Raw genomic sequence first — 20197 nt, forward strand, 5'->3', positions numbered from 1 at the left:
CAGTGGTTCTCAAGGTGGACCCCCAGGGGTCATTGAAGGGCTCCAGGGGGTCCCCAGCAAAATGTGTTAAAGCTTTTCAGACAGGGGTCTGCATTAGCCAAATACATACATAAATGTGGGGGGCCTCAACGTGAAAATGTGCCCATAAATATGACAGAGACCTGCATGTGCATTTGTCAGCAGAGGAGGACCCTGAATTTGGGACAGACACTTGCTGAGAGAGCAGCTTTACCACATAATGACACAACTCCTCCATGTGCTATTAAACCTGCTAGCCAACTGGTAATTTTTAGTGTGCAACCACCACATAATCACAATGTAGCAGTAGAGGTGGAAGAAGTACTCTGATTGTGGACAAAGTGTTAAATAACTCTTACACTCTTATAGTACTCATTGCTATTGAGTTTGTGTTCAGTAGCAGGAGTGTCTCTCCAGCTCTTTATTAAACAGAAAATGCATTTTCAAGTCAGGATATACATTACCCAATCATCAGGATAGAGAACTCAAGACAGGATAAAATCAAAATATACTCAAAGGAGCTAAAGTAAAAATATGCTTTAATAATTATTAATAATCTAAATCTAAGTACTGTGCCTAATAGCTTAAGTTGTCAAAGACACACATGCACGCACACATACCGTACATATATTTGGATACTTGTCCAATGTCTCTTCATTCACTGAGGTACAGAGGAGGTTCCTCCTTTTAGACCTGACAGTGTGTATGTTCACGCTGCTATTTAAAGCACCAACGCAGATTAAAATGATATTAAACACTTCATCATCATCCAGCGTTGTTAGATCTATTTCTGGAGCCGCATGCTGGCTTCTGCCGGTGTCTCTATCAGTGAACTGTGAATCCTACAAGCACAGGAGAGTACTGGAGCACAGAAGAGCAAACAAACAATTCAAAGATGCATCGTTAGGTTTAGTTTTTTTTTGGTTTTAATATTGTTAGCTGACTGGCAGACCTCACACTCATCTTGGGCTCAGTCTACAGTGATGATTCAAAACCACTGCAGAATCAACAGTGATAATATTAATATCACACAGCAATTTATGTGTAGTAGTGTTAGTTGTAGTTCTATTTTGGTCATTAAAAGCAAAAACAAAGTACCCCCACAACCTGTTCATAGATTCCATATAGTTTCATCGTTTGACAGCACAATCATTGTGTATTTTGGATTCATGTCAATTTGTGTTTTCAGATATTTAACCATTTGAACCGTCAATAGTTACTAACCTTGACCTTTCACTCTGTAATTAGTCTGCTCTTTTTCCCCCTCTACACCAAACCTAGCGACCACTTGCTGAAAGCGTCCTTAGGGGGTTGGGTTCTGGTTTAGTGCTGCTAACCAGAAAGAAACACAGCAACAAGTTGTATTTCTCAAAAACCGATTAGATAATTACATTTCAATTTTCATACACAAATAACACTAATTATTAGTGTTTATAGTTACTGTAATACTTGTTCTGCATTCCAAACTACTGTAAAATGTCTTGTATGAACATCAAAAGGGAATGGTTTGTTAAAGGAACAGAGACCTTTTGACTTTGAAGCATAACATTCCTCAACCTCATACTCAATAGCACTGTGCAGATTTGAATATTTCTCTCGAACGAATGATGTAGGCCTACTGTAGTCTGTAGTTACAGGATATAGACGGCATTCAGAAGAGGATTGAGGAGGCTGCATCATGCCTCTCTAGTCTAGACCAGTGGTTCTCAAATGTTTTCATGTGAAGGTCAGGACCCTCAAATGTATGTATTTGGCCGTCAATCGCCATTTTAAAATACCTTGTCATGGCAGGGACCCCATAAGAGAAGATTGTCAAACATTGTTTAGCAGATCTACAAGCTCACAACGCGTATGTCAGCTTGTAAATCTGCTCTCTTCGAACAGCAGGTCAAGGACCCCACTTTAAGAAGCACAGGTCTTTAGACAATATTGAACTCGCAAACAGAGGCCTTTTCGGCACGACAGCTCTCGTCGAACCACTTTCCATTGGCCGTGGTAGAGAGGATGGCGCAGTTCTGGCTGCGGCCCCCGTCCGGCTGCAGCGTGATCTCTGTCTCCCAGTTCTTGAAGCGCACGCTGGACCCCGACTGGTCCACCCAGTGGCCGTCGGTCACGATGTCGTTGAGACCCAGCCAGATGTGCTCGTCGGTGCCGATGCTCTGTCGCACGTAGTCGTGCAGTGCGTCGTTCTCGTCTCCAGTCACAGGCGTGCTCAGACTGCCGCCCTTGGCGATGCAGTCGTCACTGGCGCCGTGGTAGGTCTTCTTCACCGCATCGGCCAGAAAACACTTGCCGAGGATCTTCGTGCCTCTCAGGCAAACTGAAAAGGGAAAGGAAAGGGGAGACCTAGGTAATACCGTGGGGGAAAGTTAGGGCCGATGCATACTCATCTTTTAAGGCCAGTCCATACTCTCGCCGAAACCAAACTTTTCTTCTGAGAGTTCCAACTTTCCGACGTGCAGATTTCAGAACTCTAATTTGGTGTAATGCTTTCCAGAAGTCGCGATTGACGTCATTTTGTAGTCGAACCTGACCTTTCCGACGAAAAGTTTGGTTTCGGAGAAAGTATGGACAGGCCTTTAGAGCCGAATTTATTTCGGTTCGATTCGGGGAGTCACAAAATCTCGGCAACAAAGAAAACAGCCGAACTAATGGCAGTACCCTACCTGCCCCCCCGAACCTCTGAATATTGTCATTGTAGTTTGGACAGAGCTGAACTGAAATAAATTCCGCTCTAAAAGTGGAGCATGCATCGGCCCTTAGTTGTTTAAGCTTCAACTTTGCTAATGGCTGCTTAGATGGTTCTGATGAGGGCTCCGGGGGAGGGTAACCGGAAGACTCGCCCCCATGTTTTTGAGGTCGTCGGATTTGACCCAGGGTGAGCATGTTCTGGGGTGAGCGTTCTTGTATTCGGGGGGAGCAATTAGGGTTTAAGTGTCTTGCTCACGGACACCTCAACACATACTGTACAGTAGCTGCTGGGGCCAGGAATCGAACCAGGGATCTTGTTTCCCAGGTGGCCTCTCTACCCATTTAGCTACAGTATAGCTGCTAAAGGGGGTAAGAAGAATGTTCCTTCCATCCTGGCTTTAAAGTGCAATGACACTTATTATTTTGTTAGGGACAGCCCCACACCCAGAACAGGTCATCGGGTGACACTGGACACACTACTTGAGTTGTAAGGCATGTGCGGGTGAAGAAAAAGTACATTATCGTACAGGAATTACAGTCTAGGATCTATAGTACTAGACCTTACCCGTTCGAAGATATGTGCTGCAAAATATGTGCAGAGTGTGGGTTATGGGGAAAGTAACTGTAACTGCATGGTGCGTGCGTGAGAATATGTGGGAGCATCATAATGTAAGGAGCAGCCCATGGAGGAGTGTATATTTATGATGGATACAAATGATTTAACAGCAAAATTAGGTGAATAGAAGTATGAGTATGTATGTGCTTGCTCCACATAATTTTTCCATACCCGTTGGAAGATGAGACACATTGATTGATTGATTGAAGGCTTTATTAGAAGTTTGCATAGGAAAATGTACAGATTCATGACGGTACAGTTCACTGGTACAAGGTCTACTAAAAGGAGATCCATGAAAAGACTAAGCTTATTTGAACAGGAAACCATTTAAAGGGATATTCCACTTTCAAAAAACCTTTTGTCATTGCATGGTCTAATCAGGCTTGTATGAACACCCTGAACAGTTTTTAATTTTATTCATTCAGTATTTAGATATTTGATGTAATGTTATCAGGCCCTCCAGGCTCAGGGCCTCTCCCCACACACACTCATTGTAACTTCAAACTCCATTTAAACCATAATAGATTCATTAAAAACACCCATTATTTTTTCTGGTGACTCATACTACCCTCCTAATACGTGAGCAGGCCGTGTTTTTTCCATAACATTTTTCATGTATTTTTTATTATTATTTGGGAAAATGGAAAAAATTAAATACAATAAAAATATATAAAAAAGAAATGAAAAACGTTATGGAAAAACCACGGCCTGCTCACGTATTAGGAGGGTAGTATGAGTCACCAGAAAAAATAATGGGTGTTTTTAAATAATCTATCATGGTTAAAATGGAGTTTGAAGTTACAATGAGTGTGTGTGGGAAGAGGCCCTGAGCCTGGAGGGCCTGATAACATTACATCAAATATCTAAATACTGAATGAATACAATTAAAAACTGTTCAGGGTGTTCATACAAGCCTGATTAGACCATACAATGACAAAAAGTATTTTTTGAAAGTGGAATATCCCTTTAAGTATCTCATATAACATTGAATGACAGACAAATAGAACACAGTACTATGCAGTAGATATTAAGAAAAGGAAAACAAAAAGAAAACAGTAAGTCTAAACAAACAGTAAATACAAGGAAGGGGCAGGGGAGGGGAGGGTTGGGCTAGGTTTTTACCAGTTGCGAACGGCTGCTGCCTGTAAGTGGTTTTTCAGGGCAATTTTAAAGGATGCTAGTGATCCACACTCCTTTATGGCCTTCGGTAAGGCATTCCACATTTTTGTGGTATAGCAGAAGAACGAGTTTGACCCTTTCTTTGAGTTGACTCTGGGTTGAACGTGATCTGTGGCACTGCCTCTGGTGTTGAAATTATGGACATCCTTAACGTTTATAAAGTATTTTATAAACGCCTTCATCAGGCATGATGCCTGATGAAGGTCTGAACGACCGAAACGTTGTATTAAATCTATTGTGAGTGAAGACAGTGTGCGGGACTCTTCTTCTCCATTCGTCAGTATTTGAGCCAAAACCCTAACCGTAACTGCTAGGCTGCTAGGTTATGGTTGAGCTCCCTCCCCCACTGTTCTGAACGAGAAGAACTCATGATACATTTGAGTACTCTAAACTATTCTGATTATAGCTTTTCAACATTGTTGCATATATTTACAATTATGTACCTTTATGTTGATATTGCTATACTTGGAACAAATTATCTGAGAAAAAAAACCCTGAAACAAATTTTAACTTATGTTAATGTCAAATAATATTAGCATGGTCATTTACAATGAGTAAAATATACTACCCACATGTGGGTAAAATATATACTAAATAATAGTGGTTGACCCAGAGCTGAGTAAAAAATTCTACCCAGGATGTGGTAGAATATCTTACTACGTGCTGGGTAGAAAGGACCTACCCATTTTTCTGTGTAAGATTTACTACTGTTGGGTAGGTCCAATAGTTGCCCAGGGGTGGGTTATAATACAACCCAGATCGGGTTATTTTCAACCCATCCGTTTTTAGTGTGTACCTTTTTGAGGTTATGATTTCATCCAAAGAGGATGGACTCGGTTTTTCCCAGGTGAATTGATAATTTGTTGTCGTTAAGCCATGTGCAGATCTTACTCAGTTCACCCGCACACATCACCCGTTGCATTGATGCGTGACCCATGCAGAGAGAGAGAGAGAGAGAGAGAGAGAGAGAGAGAGAGAGAGAGAGACTGCCACATTCCTAACTGTAAGAGATGTGTGTGTAGGCCCGGGGCTACAGATCCCATGGCCTGGAGGAACGGACCGTAACCCTGACAACAGGCTGTAGAGCTGTAGAGTGAAGAAACGCTAATAAATAGCTAGAATTTGGGAAAAATGGATTTCGGGCTCCGTCACCGTGTGTATAATGCTAATGGCCAATGCCATGTTAAATTTGAGATCAGTCGCTGAAGCGAGTGAATAGATAATCCATTGTGTGAGTGACCTACTGACTGACTGACTGCTCTCCCTAATTAGTATATGGATATACTATATAGTTCATTTACATTTAGGTTGAAACAGCTCACAAGTCACTCTTTTAGCACGTAAACAAGCACAAATAAAAATGATTTCACCAATACATAGAATCACAAAACCCAATAAAGCATTTATTTTTCATAAAAGAACTCTGGAATGATTGAAAGTCGGGAACGATGCCAATTGGGAATGCAATACCCATTGTACCCGCTGTCAGAGATCTCGTTGTACACGTCTGTCTGTGTGTGTCCCTTTTGTGCCATATATGGAGATCCCTAATATCATCAGCATGCTCATACTAGGCCTCTCTCCATAATTTGGAGTTAATACGGGGTCATACAACAATAAATTCAGCATCACACTGCTGTTGCCCTCCCCTCCTCCCCCCCCTGTCATCCCTGACTAAAGACTAAAATCTACGGAGCAGCTGCTTGCCATGTGAAGATCCTCTTTCCCTCCCACACATAACATCACATTTATACTGATGCTAACACTCATACTGGGCAAATAAAGACCACTCATGGAGCTCAAGTTTTAAAGTTAGGAAAGATAGGAATAATTGCTACCGAGTGTTGTTGTTCAGTAACAGCCAGGGGTCCTTCAGCTTTTTAGTAAACAGAAAATATATAAACCAGCTGAGAGAACCCCACAAAGATAATTCATCAGCTAATGTGTTCCATTTCCAATTTTCCCATGTATTTGTTTCATCACTTCCAATCAATGTCACTTTTTATCTTGTTTATACTATGTGAGCTCTGGATTACATTGATCAATTTGATATCCCGATCTGGGGAAAAAAGAAGAAAGAAGAAAATCTGTTTACTTAAACTCTCAAACACACACAGTACCTGTTTGTAAAGCTTGCTGCTCTTTCAGTAAATTCAGCTCCTGAACAATGTCATGAATCTGTGCCTTCATCTCCTCAATTGCAGCATTGACCGCAGCATCTGTTTAAAGAAGGAGCCAAATGCAACATAATTAATCTACAGCAAAAAGCTGCAACAGTATTTATGATAAAGAATCAAATGTATGAAAGTAAAAATAAAAATAAACATATTGTTTAAAAAAAAAAAAAGAATCAAATGTGGTATTCCGGTCAAAGATTCTCAAAGCCATTGCTATGTTTTGTCAAGATAAAAGCAATCTTACCCTTTCTGCCATTCTTTTTCTTTGGGGAGTTCTGCTGGAGTGTGGATTGTGCCAACAGGACAACACACAACATGAGGAACACATCTCTAGTATCCATAGTGCTCTGCTCTCAGTAGCAATGCAGTAGTAAATCCAGTTGTTAATGGATGGAAGGTGCACAACAACAGCTCTCTGTGGCTACGAGTACAGGACACAGACCGCACAGAGTGTGTTTTACACAACGAATGGCAGCACGGGGTTGCATGAGGAAGACTTATCTCAGAGAGAAGAAATGTTTTACAGATGTGGAACAGCCGCTTTGTGTTTCTTTTGAAATGGTGACAAGAGATAGATGAACAGTGTTGTACGCTGTGTGTTTTAACATGTTTGGGATGGCTCCATAATTATGTTCCCAAAGTACTAGTTCCAGAATACCAGAACTATGCCCAAGTGCACCAATTACAGCAATATTATATTGCTGATTAGGGATCAATATATTTTAAAAAGGAAAGGATTTCAACATATTTAATAATAAACACACAAGAAAATGCTATGTTCTAAAATGCAGATGCATTGTTACAAGTTCTAAAGTGTTTGGCAGATGGCAGTCACCTGGAGGTCCATTAACAAGTGACGTATGTCTGCCCATTGAACTGGCTATTGTGTTATTGTTGAGATCTGCACCAGGGCCACAAGTTGGATGTTGTTGGGGGAAAGTTCTCCCAGACAGACCCCCACATCTGGTTCCTCTTACTGGACTGGACAGGGTCCAGTTGACACACGCATGGAGAGAACTTGTGTAATGAAGCAACCCTGTTTTGAACTTTGTATTTAGCTTTTTAGGATGGTTGGTGATGTCAAAAAGTCTTCTCCCTCAGGCAAATTCATGTTTTCCTTAAGCTTTTCGAGGCACACCAAAGCCTGATCTTAAAGCAAGATTAGAACAGACAGCGTCTCATAGTGCAACAGTGAAGACCACTGTAGGACAAAACATATATTGAACAATGTGATATAAGATAACATTTAACATATTTATAAATATACCCTACATTACATTGTAATGCATAACATAAGGTACTGTCTGTACATTATTAGTACCAATACTTGAGTCAAAGTACTGCTGTTCAGATATTCAATAATAAATGCTCAATCAAATAGTGAACCTCAAGTGAAAGTTGCTCTGTTAACTTTTTTTACTTGAGTTAAAGTTAACCAAAGCGTTGCTTTTAAAAAATATTGAAATAATATAAGTACAAATTACAAATACATTTTCTTTTTAATATCAATACTTAGAGAACATTGTAACTGAAGACTCACTGGTATAATCAATGTGCTACACAGAGCCTACAGCATAGAAATGCAAACCATTTTATGAAACAAATAAGCTAATGCTATACAGTAGGCTATGTATAAAATCTACTGGCAACAGCTGCCTGTCATATCAAGTTGTGTAGAGAGAGAGAGAGAGGGAGAAAGAAAGAGAGAAATTGTGAGTTTTGTAGGTAACTTTACTACGCTATATTTGACAATAACGGATTCATAGAGGCTGTCTGGGAAACAGAAGGTACCCGGTTCATGTCTCTGCCCCAGAATGATACAACTTCTTACAGCCTTTATGCTAGTCCATGAATGACTGGGGCTGGGAGCTGCACTATACAGCTTGGAAAATGTGTTTCTGCAATCTGCATCTCTCTCTTTCTTCAAATACAAGAGTGTTGTTCGGCTATGTACTTATCATTGTCCATGTTTCAACCGAACCAATAACGCTTGAAGGACATGTAATTGTGTTGTTTCTTGATATTTCTGACATGCCAGTCAGATCAAAGAGGGTTCAGTAGGATGGAGGAGTCAGGTAGGAGAAAGGTGGTGAACATGGTGTCAGACAGTCTCACAGACCAAGGCTCTGGTTCACATGAGGCTACAGGAGATACACATTATAATTCTCTCTCTTCTAACATCCTTACTACAGTTTAGAAGTTTGTCATTCGCTATTTAAAGTAGTTGTTGGATAAGGATTGATTGATATCAATATAAAATTACATTTTAGTGTTAGACAACACTTTCAGTTTTAAAAGTGTCAAGGTTATTTTGTTTTGATCTAATAACTAATTACCCGTGACGAGATGTCTCCACTCCAGGTCTGTACAAAGATGTTGACCAGGGAAATGATATCTCAATAAATGTCAGACTGCCCTGGACATTGGATAACGCCAAAGACATATCTGGCATTTGTCCTTCTTACTACTAGGCCCAACAACACGAAAACATCTGATGTCCATTGTTATGTTATAATTGTCCAATCAGAATGCGACTCATGTATTCTGTAAATCCATATATCTGTGAAAATTATGTTTTGTATAGGCAGAGAAGCTACGATGGGTGAACGTACTTGCTGTACTGTACAATTTGAACTCTGAAGTATTTTTTTCAATACATCTTACAGAAAAACGGATTTGCACAGTGTGTGGACTCATTTCTTCTGTGCGAGTACTTTAATATTTTGGGGAAAACTGTCTATTCATATGGAATATAATAATCTTTCCATCAGTAGTAATTGGTACCAATGGTTACAAGGGACAATCCCACCATGTTGAACCAATGACTATCAAAAAGAAAACATGAACATTAGAGCTCGTTCCTTCTAGTGTTTAATTTCTCATCTCATTTCTCATGGCAAATGTATTCATTGTTCTTTGCAATAAACCATTATAGCTGCACATATTAAAGTGTGTGTGTGTGTGTGTGTGTGTGTGTGTGTGTGTGTGTGTGTGTGTGTGTGTGTGTGTGTGTGTGTGTGTGTGTGTGTGTGAGTAGGCTACAGATTTGTATTTGCACTTCTTGTAGCTGTCCAGCAGATGGTGGTGTTTGTCTCAGTGAATGTCCAGCAACCATTTCAAGTATACCTGATTGCAGGCCGCGGCAAGGGGCGGAGTGAACGCGGCAGGGGGCGTCGTGAACGCGGCAGGGGGCGTAGTGAACGCGGCAGGGGGCGTAGTGAACGCGGCAGGGGGCGTAGTGAACGCGGCAAGGGGCGGAGTGAACGCTACCGTAAGTGAACGCGGCGGTGGGCGGAGGCGTTTGATTATTGTCCACGACATTGCAAGCGGCGCGGAGCGCCGCGCGAGTTACGAAGCCGTGGTGAATGCAATCGTTATATTTATGCCCAGGCCGTAAGGCCTGGGCAAGCCCACGATAAACATCAGCATTGATGGCTGAATGGATAGCGTCGCCGACTTGAGTGCCAGAGATCACTAGTTCGAATCTCACCGTCGCCCCACTGCACACGTCACCGAAGCCCACGGTAACCGCCGCGTTCACTCCGCCCCTTGCCGCGGTCACTCCGCCCCGTGCCGCGGCCTGCAATCAGGTAAGGCTCAACCATTTGGAACAGTCAGGGTACCAGGGTGTCAAGTAGTACAATTTTGAGATATTTGCAGGCCTACTATTTGAGTATTTCAAATTTCCAATACTTTAACTATTCTCAATCTCCACTACATCTCGGTTCCAAATATTGTACTTTTACTCCACTACATCTATTTGAAAACTGGAGTTGCTAGTTACTTTGCACGTGTTATAGTTTCCCATTAAGGAATGATTATATTATATTATATTTCGCTCATATTATGTAATGATCTAATTCTAAATATCTGTATTTATTTATTGAGAATGAGATGCATAGCAGTATGGACCAGGGGTGGGCCATGGATGTTATTGACAACAGTGAAGACCAATGGGACGTCGCGCTGAGGCTGTGCCCCTTGACGCAGCCGGAAGCTTCTGTATTTGAACCAATGGGCAACGACGTTACTTGCACGCGTATATTTTTTTTCTATTGTAAATAAACGAGTGACAGAGACGTTGGTCAACGAACGAATGACAAATATCAGTGAAACATTCCACAGTCTCTCGTTAAACGCTTGTGATTTGAAGGTAATAATAACTATTAACGTAACTAGGCTACTCTTAGCATTCATAATTATCCATAGCGACACAACGCGAGTATATTTAGGCGACAAAGAGGTAAAGCTGCAAGATGCTTACTAATGCTAATAGCTAGCTTGAATGAGCAACAGCTGTGTCAGTTAAACATAACCGTTACTTGCTTATGAATATGAATATATATATATATATATAATTAGTTGTTAACTTTAGCTTTTGTAACCAATACTATGTCAGTGTAATAGCACTTATTGCTAACTAAACTAGGTATTTTAGTTCAGCTGCACCTAGCTAGCTTCCACTGTGGTCTGTGTCAAAGAACGGGAGAGTGTTTTCTGCAGGTGATTCAGTCCGAGTGTATCAAAGGGTGCGTTCGGAAATGCGCACCGGGTGTGGTTAGGTTTAGGCATAGTTTTACAGAGGTTAAGGTTAGGGTTAGGCATAGTTTTACTGAGGTTAGGATTAGGGTTAGGTTTAGGCACTCACTACACTGAGCACACACCCGGTGCGCATTTCCGAACGCACCCTTTGATACACTCGGACTGAATCACCTGCGGAAAACACTCTCCCGTCAAAGAACTATTCCTTTTTAAAATGGGACTCTAATTCCCACAAAGCAGGCTTAGTAATTGCCTAGCTGCGTGTGTTTTTATTTGCAAATCTTCAACTGCAGTGTCATACACAGTACTTTAACAATTTTACATGGAATCTTCATGCAAAGAGATTTGCTACATTGGTGGATCAGTGCCCTTCTTCTTTTTCCAACGTTTAATTTGAAAATGTTAATGAAATATAACTTTGCCAAGTACTTGAGGCGGCCTATATTTTTTCAAGCCTCGGATTAGAAAATCTCAAACAATTCTCTGAAGAAATATAAATAACCTCTGACGTCGTCTTGACATGACAGTATCTGTGTTGGCAGGCTGGGTTTTGCTAGTTACTAGTTCTAGTTGCAATACATTTATTTAACTAAGTGATAGTTTGAGTTAGTAATGTTATTCAACCATCAGCAAATGTATGCAATTTATTCCTGACAATAATTTACAAAGCCTCCCCATCATCTGCCACAGTGAAGTCTGCTGGTTTCGCAGAGGGCCTCAAAGAATGTACATATAATCCACCACTGAAATAATTATGTAGTATCCTGTGTAGTCCTATGCCTGAAATCAACTTCTACATGTTAAATGTTACCCATCAAGTTTTGTGTTGTGATGAATACTGATAGCAATAAAGCCAGACCAATATTCAGATCCATCTATATATATATATTAGTGTAAAAGTTCTTCTGTAATATGATTAAAAAACTGAAACTTTCATATAGTGAAATATTCAAAATATTATAATATTATGAGACCACTCAAAAACACAAGGATTTATAATACAGAAATGTCAACCGTCTAAAGTCAAAGTAGCTTGAAGTCCAGTGTGAAGTTTCTGCAGTCAGTGATGATTTGGAGTGATATGGCATCTGCATGCTTTTTTACACAAAATGTGGATGACATCGTCACATCGATTATACTGCCTATGTGTCCCAGGTTGTTCCCCTTTGGCTTCCAGATTTTGGGCATGTCTTTACTCTTTATAGGTGAAATCTCACCTATAATTGTAAAAAGAAAAGGTCATAGGCAACCTACAAGCTTACAAAATCAGTTTTTCAGAATTCAGTTAAGGGAATATCTTTTATTACATTTTCTATTATTGCTGACTGTGTCATGTCTGTGTATGTCAGGAACCCACTAAGGAAAATAACATGCAGTATTCAAGCATGCTGTATACTTGGCCAATAAAACACTTGTAATGATGATTTGCAGACCTTTGCTGTTCTTCTCACCTGCCTTTTTGGTGCCGTCATTGGAGAGATACAGTAACATCGTGCCACGGAGTCTGGTGGCCAATGACAACAGCTTCACCTGCCAGGCAAAAAAAGAGGAGCACCAGCCTCACTGTCACAGTCACTCCACGACACGTCACCTAGAAAGCTGTCCTCAGCAGAGCTCTACCCGCCCCGCCCTGTCCCCTTCAAACCCCCACCCCCATCGGTGGACTCTCCGTACTGTGTAGACCACTGGAAGCTGACATGTCAGATTTGAATAGAGAGGTGGTGGATTTGGTGTGGGGCAGACCCGCAAGTGGAGGAGTGTCAGCCTCTATCTTCCGTAGATGGGCACAAGGTACGATGTTTAACCACTTAAGACCTATGTACTTACACACACAGCGAAAATATTTGTATCCGTGTTTGGGAGAGGGAAGCCGTGCAGGGGAGGGTGATAATTGTCATCGCACATAATCCTACGGGATGGGGGGGGGGGGGTGGCACCTGTCAGCAGGGAGTGTTGGGCGTACAGATTGCAGAGTATGACGAAGGCTCTACGTCTCCTCACTGGTAGGTGAGTCATTAGGATACAACAGCAGTGATGACACATAAATGTGTGCGGGGAGGAATTGATTGGCATAACAACTGAATCGTGTAGAAATAGAGGTAAAAGCAAAATATCCCATAGCAATATCATGTATGAGTTGTGTACTTTGCTGATGGTCACACATTGATTGTTTTCATTTATACTTTTTCACATTGTGAAAATTCCACATGTGAACCTCGTACTTGGTGATAAAGTGTGTGTGACGGTGATTATGTTTTGTGTGGCAGGGTTTGTTTTCAGTGAGAATGAGCCTTCAGGCTTGGAGCAGTTAGAAGGAGGACCCTGTGCTGTCATTGCACCTGTTCAGGTACGAGCCACATATCTGCATAGACAGACAATTAATGGACAGACTGGTGTGCATATTATCGGAAAATTATAAATACTTCACTATTGATTTGGTTAATCTTCCAACATTTATAATATGCAGTAGTACCGATTATCCTAGTACTTGGAGGCAAGTCTAGTCCATGTCGTTCAAAGTTATTTGGACAACACGGTGTCCAAATTGATCTATCTTGTTAGATCGTTTCTGAACTGCCGCAAAGGTATATGTGTACCTGTTTGCATGTGCTTGATTCAGGGTTTGTGTTTGTTTGCAGGCCTTCCTTCTGAAGAATATTCTATTCAACAGAGAAAGTTTAGACTGGAGACAGATGACAGGTAGGTTGCCACTTTAAGACTGCTTGACTTCCAGTTGTGTTCTGTGATGAGTCATTCTATAATGTACTGTACTACTCGTATAAAAGTATCTACTGCTTATGGCAATGGCTTACTTGTGCAGAATGACTACTTACAAGTATTTCTATCACACTAGTTCAAATTTATTGTAATTATGCACTGTGGTAATAGTTGGTACTGTGATAATGACACATTGATAGCTTTTGCTTGCATCATAATCATCCATTGTGACCGAAGGTCGCAGATTAGTATGTGAAATGGCACCTGCTGACTCCGTCTGGTAGCTTTTCCTTTTTGTACAATATTCCTGGATTCTTTAAATAAATGCTCATGTAAATGGCATATTTGTGAATAGTAATAAAATTCTTCCAAATGGAGTATATTAAAACAGGAAGCATATTATACATTACTGAATGAGGACTCTGTGCTTATCATTATGAACACTGAGCGTTTTCTTTTCTGCAGAGGAGGACCAGAAGACGGCTCTGTGCTCCACTCTGAGTGAGATCCTAGAGTGTGCCTGCTCTGGTCCCTCCACCACCTACTGCCTGGTGTCATGGGCTAAAGGACAGAGCCCTCACACCACAACACACACCTCCAACACGCAAACACCTTCCTCACACATGCAGGGCACGCCAGAGCCGGAGAGCAGCCAGCCACTGCCGGACCAGCGACAGCCCAGTATGTTATCTGTGGAAAGGCTCATTTATACTTACCGTTGTCACTCAACAAAAAATATTTCGTTTTAAATGAAAAAGTATGCAGTCAATATTTTAAAATATAACTACAAGGCGCTCGGGTGGTAAAGTGCTTGCTTACCAACACGGAGGTTGTGGGTTTGAATCCACCATGGTGCAGCCCAGTGTTTGGGGGAGGGAAGCCAGGCGGAGAGGGTGATATCACTGCGTGTATAACTACCAGCTAGGGTGGCACCTGTCGGCAGGGAGTTTTGGATGGGAGGAGTAGGACAAAAGGCTCTGCGTCCTCCCAGTGGGGGCTCCTCCAGTCAGTTGGATACAACGGCAGTAACTACACAAAATGTGTGTTGGGAGACATTAATTGGCAACAACTAAATTGGGGAGAGAAAAGGCTAAAAAGTACAATAAGAGTATCACTACAGTTAGTTAAATGCATGTCAACTCATCGTGTGTGTTTGTGTCTGTGTCCTTTCCTATGTCTAGCTGCTTTAGCTTCTGAAGACCTTGGCTTTGAGCAGTTTCACAGTGTTCTACAGTAAGTGAACTTCACTCTACTCTACTGCGGCAGGGTTTCCTGCAGCACTTTATTGGCCAGGGGGGCCCCCTGGCCTAAAATCTGTCCCCCCTGGCCAAGAGACAAGAGTCAACCTCTCATTTTATGTTGAGGGCAAAAATAAGAATTAGTCTAAAATAAGGGAATTAATTTAGTTGTGTTTTCCGTCATCATGGGCACATTTATGTGTTATGTGTTCTTTATAGGGCAAAATTAAGAATTAATATTACAAATTAAGTGAATTAATTACTTGAATTAATTAATTAATTATCAAAAAACTTTGGCGCACACGCTTTGCGCGTGCGCCATGAGATCCCCCCTGGTCAAGACTTTTTCCTGCAGGAAACCCTGCGCCTACAACTACTTCTACCCTCAACCATCTACTCCACCACCCATTTTATTCAAGAACTAAAAACGCAAACATTGACAAAGGATACAGATTTTGTGGTCGACATTGTCTTCACAAATGTTGAGGACACAATAGTCAATGTGTTGTGCATCCAAGCATTGACACTAAGGCTTGCCCACCTGCCCCTGGCAGGTAAATACAACTTTTGGGCAGGTGAAGTTTGCTTTCAGGTTGCCCGACTGGGCAAGTGCTCATTTGAGAGGGGACGCAACACATGACATATCTGTCTAAACACCTATATGTGGCCAGCACGCTCTGTCTTCTGGTCTGTGGAATGTCAAAAGTGTGAAACCATACAGCCATATTCAATCATAGCTATGTAGGTATTTGGAGGTATTGAGGTATTACATTTTTTTATCGCACAGCCCCAGAAAGTAGAGAAATTAGTGTTAAATTGAGCGTTAAGTAAAATCTTAACTAATGCAGTATAATTTTATAATGGAATTTGTATAATATTGAACTGGTTAAACTTTTCAGTGCTCTGGGGCTCCCGGCACTCATCTCATCCTTCTTGCTTTCCCTGCGACTCTAGATAGGAAATAAACAAGTGTCCACCACTGAAACAATATGCCATAGACCGTAGCATAGGACAGATGACTTCACTGATAGGACTTTCCATCACACATTAAGAGAAGCAGAGACAGAAGACAGACTCCCTACAGAAAATAAATGATTAGAAATGACTTTATCCATTGTTATGTCATTTTTGTTTTATGTTTTCTTTTCAAAGCTGTATCTGACTTAATTCTCAAAGACAAATAATTAATTGTTTTTGTGAAATACCATAGATATTATAACACTTTATGGGGTGTATATATACTGTAACCCTTTGCCTTTGACACCAACCTTACCCTAACCTAGTTCTAAAACCCATCCTCATCCTCACCCCCTCTTTACATGCATGTCATGTATTTCCTCATGTGTATGGAATTGCAACATTGCACCATTTTTATGTATTTTTATTTTTGTGTTTATTTACTGAGAAGCATGTTGAGGTTCTCTGTGTGCCATCATGTGATATTATACACTAATACCATAATACACTTTAATTTGTATCTTACCATTTACTATACTGTTTATAATCCAGCTCAAAGTACTTTATAAGCAGCAGACATTATACAGACACTGTGTGTGTGTGTGTGTGTGTGTGTGTGTGTGTGTGTGTGTGTGTGTGTGTGTGTGTGTGTGTGTGTGTGTGTGTGTGTGTGTGTGTGTGTGTGTGTGTGTGTGTGTGTGTGTGTGTGTGTGTGTGTGTGTGTGTGTGTGTGTGTGCGTGCCCTACAGTAAGCGGTTGGTGCAGACAGTGAGTGAGCTCAGAGAGGAGGTGCTGTCTCTCTACCACACCTGGAGGGGGTGCTGTGGAGTCCTTCTCTTCCTCTATTCTGTCATCCTAACCAAGGTACAACCCCCCCATGGTCAATTACTTATACATTGCTATATCTCTGGATACATGTCCATATACAATAGTGTGTGTGTGTGTGTGTGTGTGTGTGTGTGTGTGTGTGTGTGTGTGTGTGTGTGTGTGTGTGTGTGTGTGTGTGTGTGTGTGTGTGTGTGTGTGTGTGTGTGTGTGTGTGTGTGTGTGTGTGTGTGTGTGTGTGTGTGTGTGTGTGTGTGTAGGGTATAGAGAACATTAGGAATGAGATTGAGGACACAGAGGAGCCTCTTATAGATCGTCTCCATGGCCATGGCAGGTACAACAACTCACCTTCTCACCTCACACATCAGTGAAGAATTATAATAATAATCCATTTTAATGCCAATAATGACGTTTGATGAATTGAACACAGCACTAGAAACATGTTCGCAAATGTGCATCACAATAAAGAAAATGTGCATATCAAAAGGGTTATTCCTATGTTTCGTATCTCTATTTAAATTTGTGTCATACTTTCTCTTTCTGTCTGTGTGTATTTTCCAGTCAGAGCCTGGTGAATCTGCTAGTTACTGGCCATGCTGTCTCTAACGTTTGGGACGGAGATAGAGAGTGCTCTGGCATGAGTAAGTTAACCACTTGAACCCTTGGTGTCACAATTCTGCGGGTGAACATTAGCCAAAAATAGCAGATCGGCGCTTTGCCAACTCGTTGTGAGCTCGTAGATCAGCTATTTGTGGTGAAGACATTTGGGGTAGAGGAGGGAAAAAGAGCCCACATAAACATGCATAGAGTACACCCATGTACCACACACATACACTTGCGAACAAACCTGTATAAACGGTATAAGGGCTGAATAAATGACTATTCATTCATTCAACCTTTATTTAATTTCTCGAAAAGATCAATTGAGGGAGATCCTCATTTACAATGATGCCGAGATTACAAACAGAAATTAATACAGAAAGAAAACAGTGATGACAACAATCAGTTAAAACAATTACATACTTGTAATGCACGGTTATTAAGTAAACTCCTGAAATGACCAACAGATGCTAGGGTACTCATCCTAAAATCTTGTTGCAAGAGATTCCAAGAATCAGGTGGGTGCACTAACGCTAAAGGCAGTCTTTCCCAGTTCTGAGTTAGCAAAGGGGACCTTAAGGACCAGCCAATCGCTGGAGCGAGTTTGAATGTAACTAGGTTTCTCACGTAGCATGGAAGAGATGTATGGTGGCAGTTTTCCAACCAGGCCTTTATAAATGAAGAGATGCCAATGATAGTTGCGCCTCTCCGACAAAGAACCCCAGCCCACCATACCATACAGGTCGCAATGATGAAATTTGCACCAGTAATAAACCTCAAAGATATATTATGTCTCCATAATCCAACACGGATAAAAATGTAGCTTTGATGATCCTCTTTCTACAAAACATGGGGAAACTAGTTTTATTTATATAGAGGCAGCCAATCTTTTGGCGGAGTTTTATAACAAGATTATCTATATGGTGTTTAAAATTGAATTTGTCGTCTAGCCATATGCCAAGGTATTTGTATTCTGAAACCTTTTCTATACTTGAACCATTGGTGGTGGCAATGTTCCCTCTAATTTTTTTTTCGGTCTGAGCAAACACTCCAACCTTCTGAGCACAACTTGAGCACTGATGAGCAAATATGTCGAGTGCACGAGTGTATACTGCGTCAGTGTGTGAAGTCATGTCAAGTTATGGCTTATTCAAATTTTATTACAGAATAAGTAATAGCGGTTCGACTACTGTTAATAAACTGTAGGCTACTATTGGTCAGTTAAATTTAAAAAGACGGGGGGAAAAGGGTTTTATATCCATTATTATTCAGTATTAGGCCTACAGACTGATTTCCCCCCTTGGGATAATAAATCTATCTATCTTATATAGTATATACACATGTTGACAGCATTGTGTAAATACAATACAAACAATGGGCCTAAATATGAGTAAAAAGTAACAATACATTGACATATTGATATTGACACATCTAAAGAAGTGTCATTATTATGAATAAAATACAGTCCAAAAGCACTATGTGTAGCCTACTGTATGTGCCAAAGTGCCAATGTAAGCATGCATGCGAAAATTTGGTATAGGCCTACCATTTCACACTCAATTTAAATTAACACTGGCTTTTGACCTTGTAGATTGCTTTCCCAAAAATTAAATCATATATGACCTAAGCTAGCCCATAACATTACAGAGAGGTGGACTCTCTCCCTAACCCTAACCCAATTTATATTTTTTATAAAATCAACAAGTTAATTTAACTCGTGTGGGGTTCCATTCGTACACTCTGAGTTACATATAGGGTCCATTTGGTTCCTAACTTTTGCTGGGGACCCCTGGAACTACCTCAAGATCCCCGGGGGTCCCCAGACCCAATTTGGGACCAATGCATTACAGGACATTATTTTTGTTACTGTAACTCGTCATGAAGGTGAGACGCCAAGCTTGTCAGCTCCAGAGAAACATTGCAGTTTTAGTTCATACTGTACCTGGATGCTGGATGGAGGAGTAGTGTGTACTGTAGGTCTAATCTCTGCTCTGCACAGGCGGGGGATTTCTTTATGAAACTGCACATTAGCAACCATGGTCCTTTGAGCTTCTGATACGCGAAGCAAAGCACATGCGTTTGTTTTGTTTTGGTAGCCTTCCCTACACAGCCACGCTGTCGCTGTTGCTAACGTTAATGCAACATAGAAGATGTAACTGAGAAGGTTTTATGACGGCAATAAAACAATTTAGTCGGAAGAAGTCTGTGTTTACCACACGTGCCTGCCTGCATGTGTGTGTGTGTGTGAGAGAGAGAGAGAGAGAGAGAGAGAGAGAGAGAGGAGGAGGGGAGGCGAGCGAGAATCGAGTCGAGTGACGGAGACAGAGCGAAAGGGAGAGAATTTGGCAAGAGGGGGGAGGCAACCAAGGCACGAGAGAGAGAGAGAGAGAGAGAGAGAGAGAGAGAGAGAGAGAGAGAGAGAGAGAGAGAGAGAGAGAGAGAGAGAGAGAGAGAGAGAGAGAGAGAGAGAGAGAGAGAGAGAGAGAGAGAGAGAGAGAGAGAGACTTAGCGCTGCCTATGTACACAAAATAATCAACTGCTGCGTTTCACAAATCTATTGGTGTTAATCTGCCGTGCGCTATGAAGATTTGTCGTGCGCGGGCGCGCATGCGCGCAGCTTAGAGGGAACATTGGGT

The 20197-nt window shown here is 41.3% G+C and overlaps 2 protein-coding genes across 3 annotated transcripts in view; one reads left to right on the forward strand and one right to left on the reverse strand.

Annotated features, from left to right (window-relative positions):
* Window positions 1-1937: 1937 nt before the first annotated feature.
* On the reverse strand, window positions 1938-7022 carry clec3ba (C-type lectin domain family 3, member Ba; the record flags this gene model as incomplete). Its single annotated transcript, XM_080743059.1, has 3 exons — window positions 1938-2338; window positions 6625-6723; window positions 6926-7022. 3 exons carry the CDS (start codon window positions 7020-7022, stop codon window positions 1938-1940), a joined length of 597 nt encoding a protein of 198 aa, XP_080599185.1.
* A 3709-nt stretch (window positions 7023-10731) lies between these two features.
* The window catches only part of LOC308305618 (ubiquitin carboxyl-terminal hydrolase MINDY-3-like), an 80761-nt gene continuing 71295 nt past the window's right edge, over window positions 10732-20197 (forward strand). For both annotated transcript variants that reach the window (XM_080750437.1, XM_080750438.1), the window contains exons 1-9: window positions 10732-10834; window positions 12655-13014; window positions 13491-13570; window positions 13863-13923; window positions 14407-14622; window positions 15123-15174; window positions 16886-17000; window positions 17222-17295; window positions 17523-17602. In XM_080750437.1, coding sequence (XP_080606563.1) covers window positions 12921-13014; window positions 13491-13570; window positions 13863-13923; window positions 14407-14622; window positions 15123-15174; window positions 16886-17000; window positions 17222-17295; window positions 17523-17602 — 772 coding nt within the window. In that variant the 5' untranslated portion in view covers window positions 10732-10834; window positions 12655-12920. The remainder of the gene's footprint in view (window positions 10835-12654; window positions 13015-13490; window positions 13571-13862; window positions 13924-14406; window positions 14623-15122; window positions 15175-16885; window positions 17001-17221; window positions 17296-17522; window positions 17603-20197) is intronic.

The sequence above is a fragment of the Nannobrachium achirus genome (assembly GCF_963921795.1).
Source record: "Nannobrachium achirus genome assembly, chromosome: 2".
Taxonomy (NCBI): Eukaryota; Metazoa; Chordata; class Actinopteri; order Myctophiformes; family Myctophidae; genus Nannobrachium; species Nannobrachium achirus.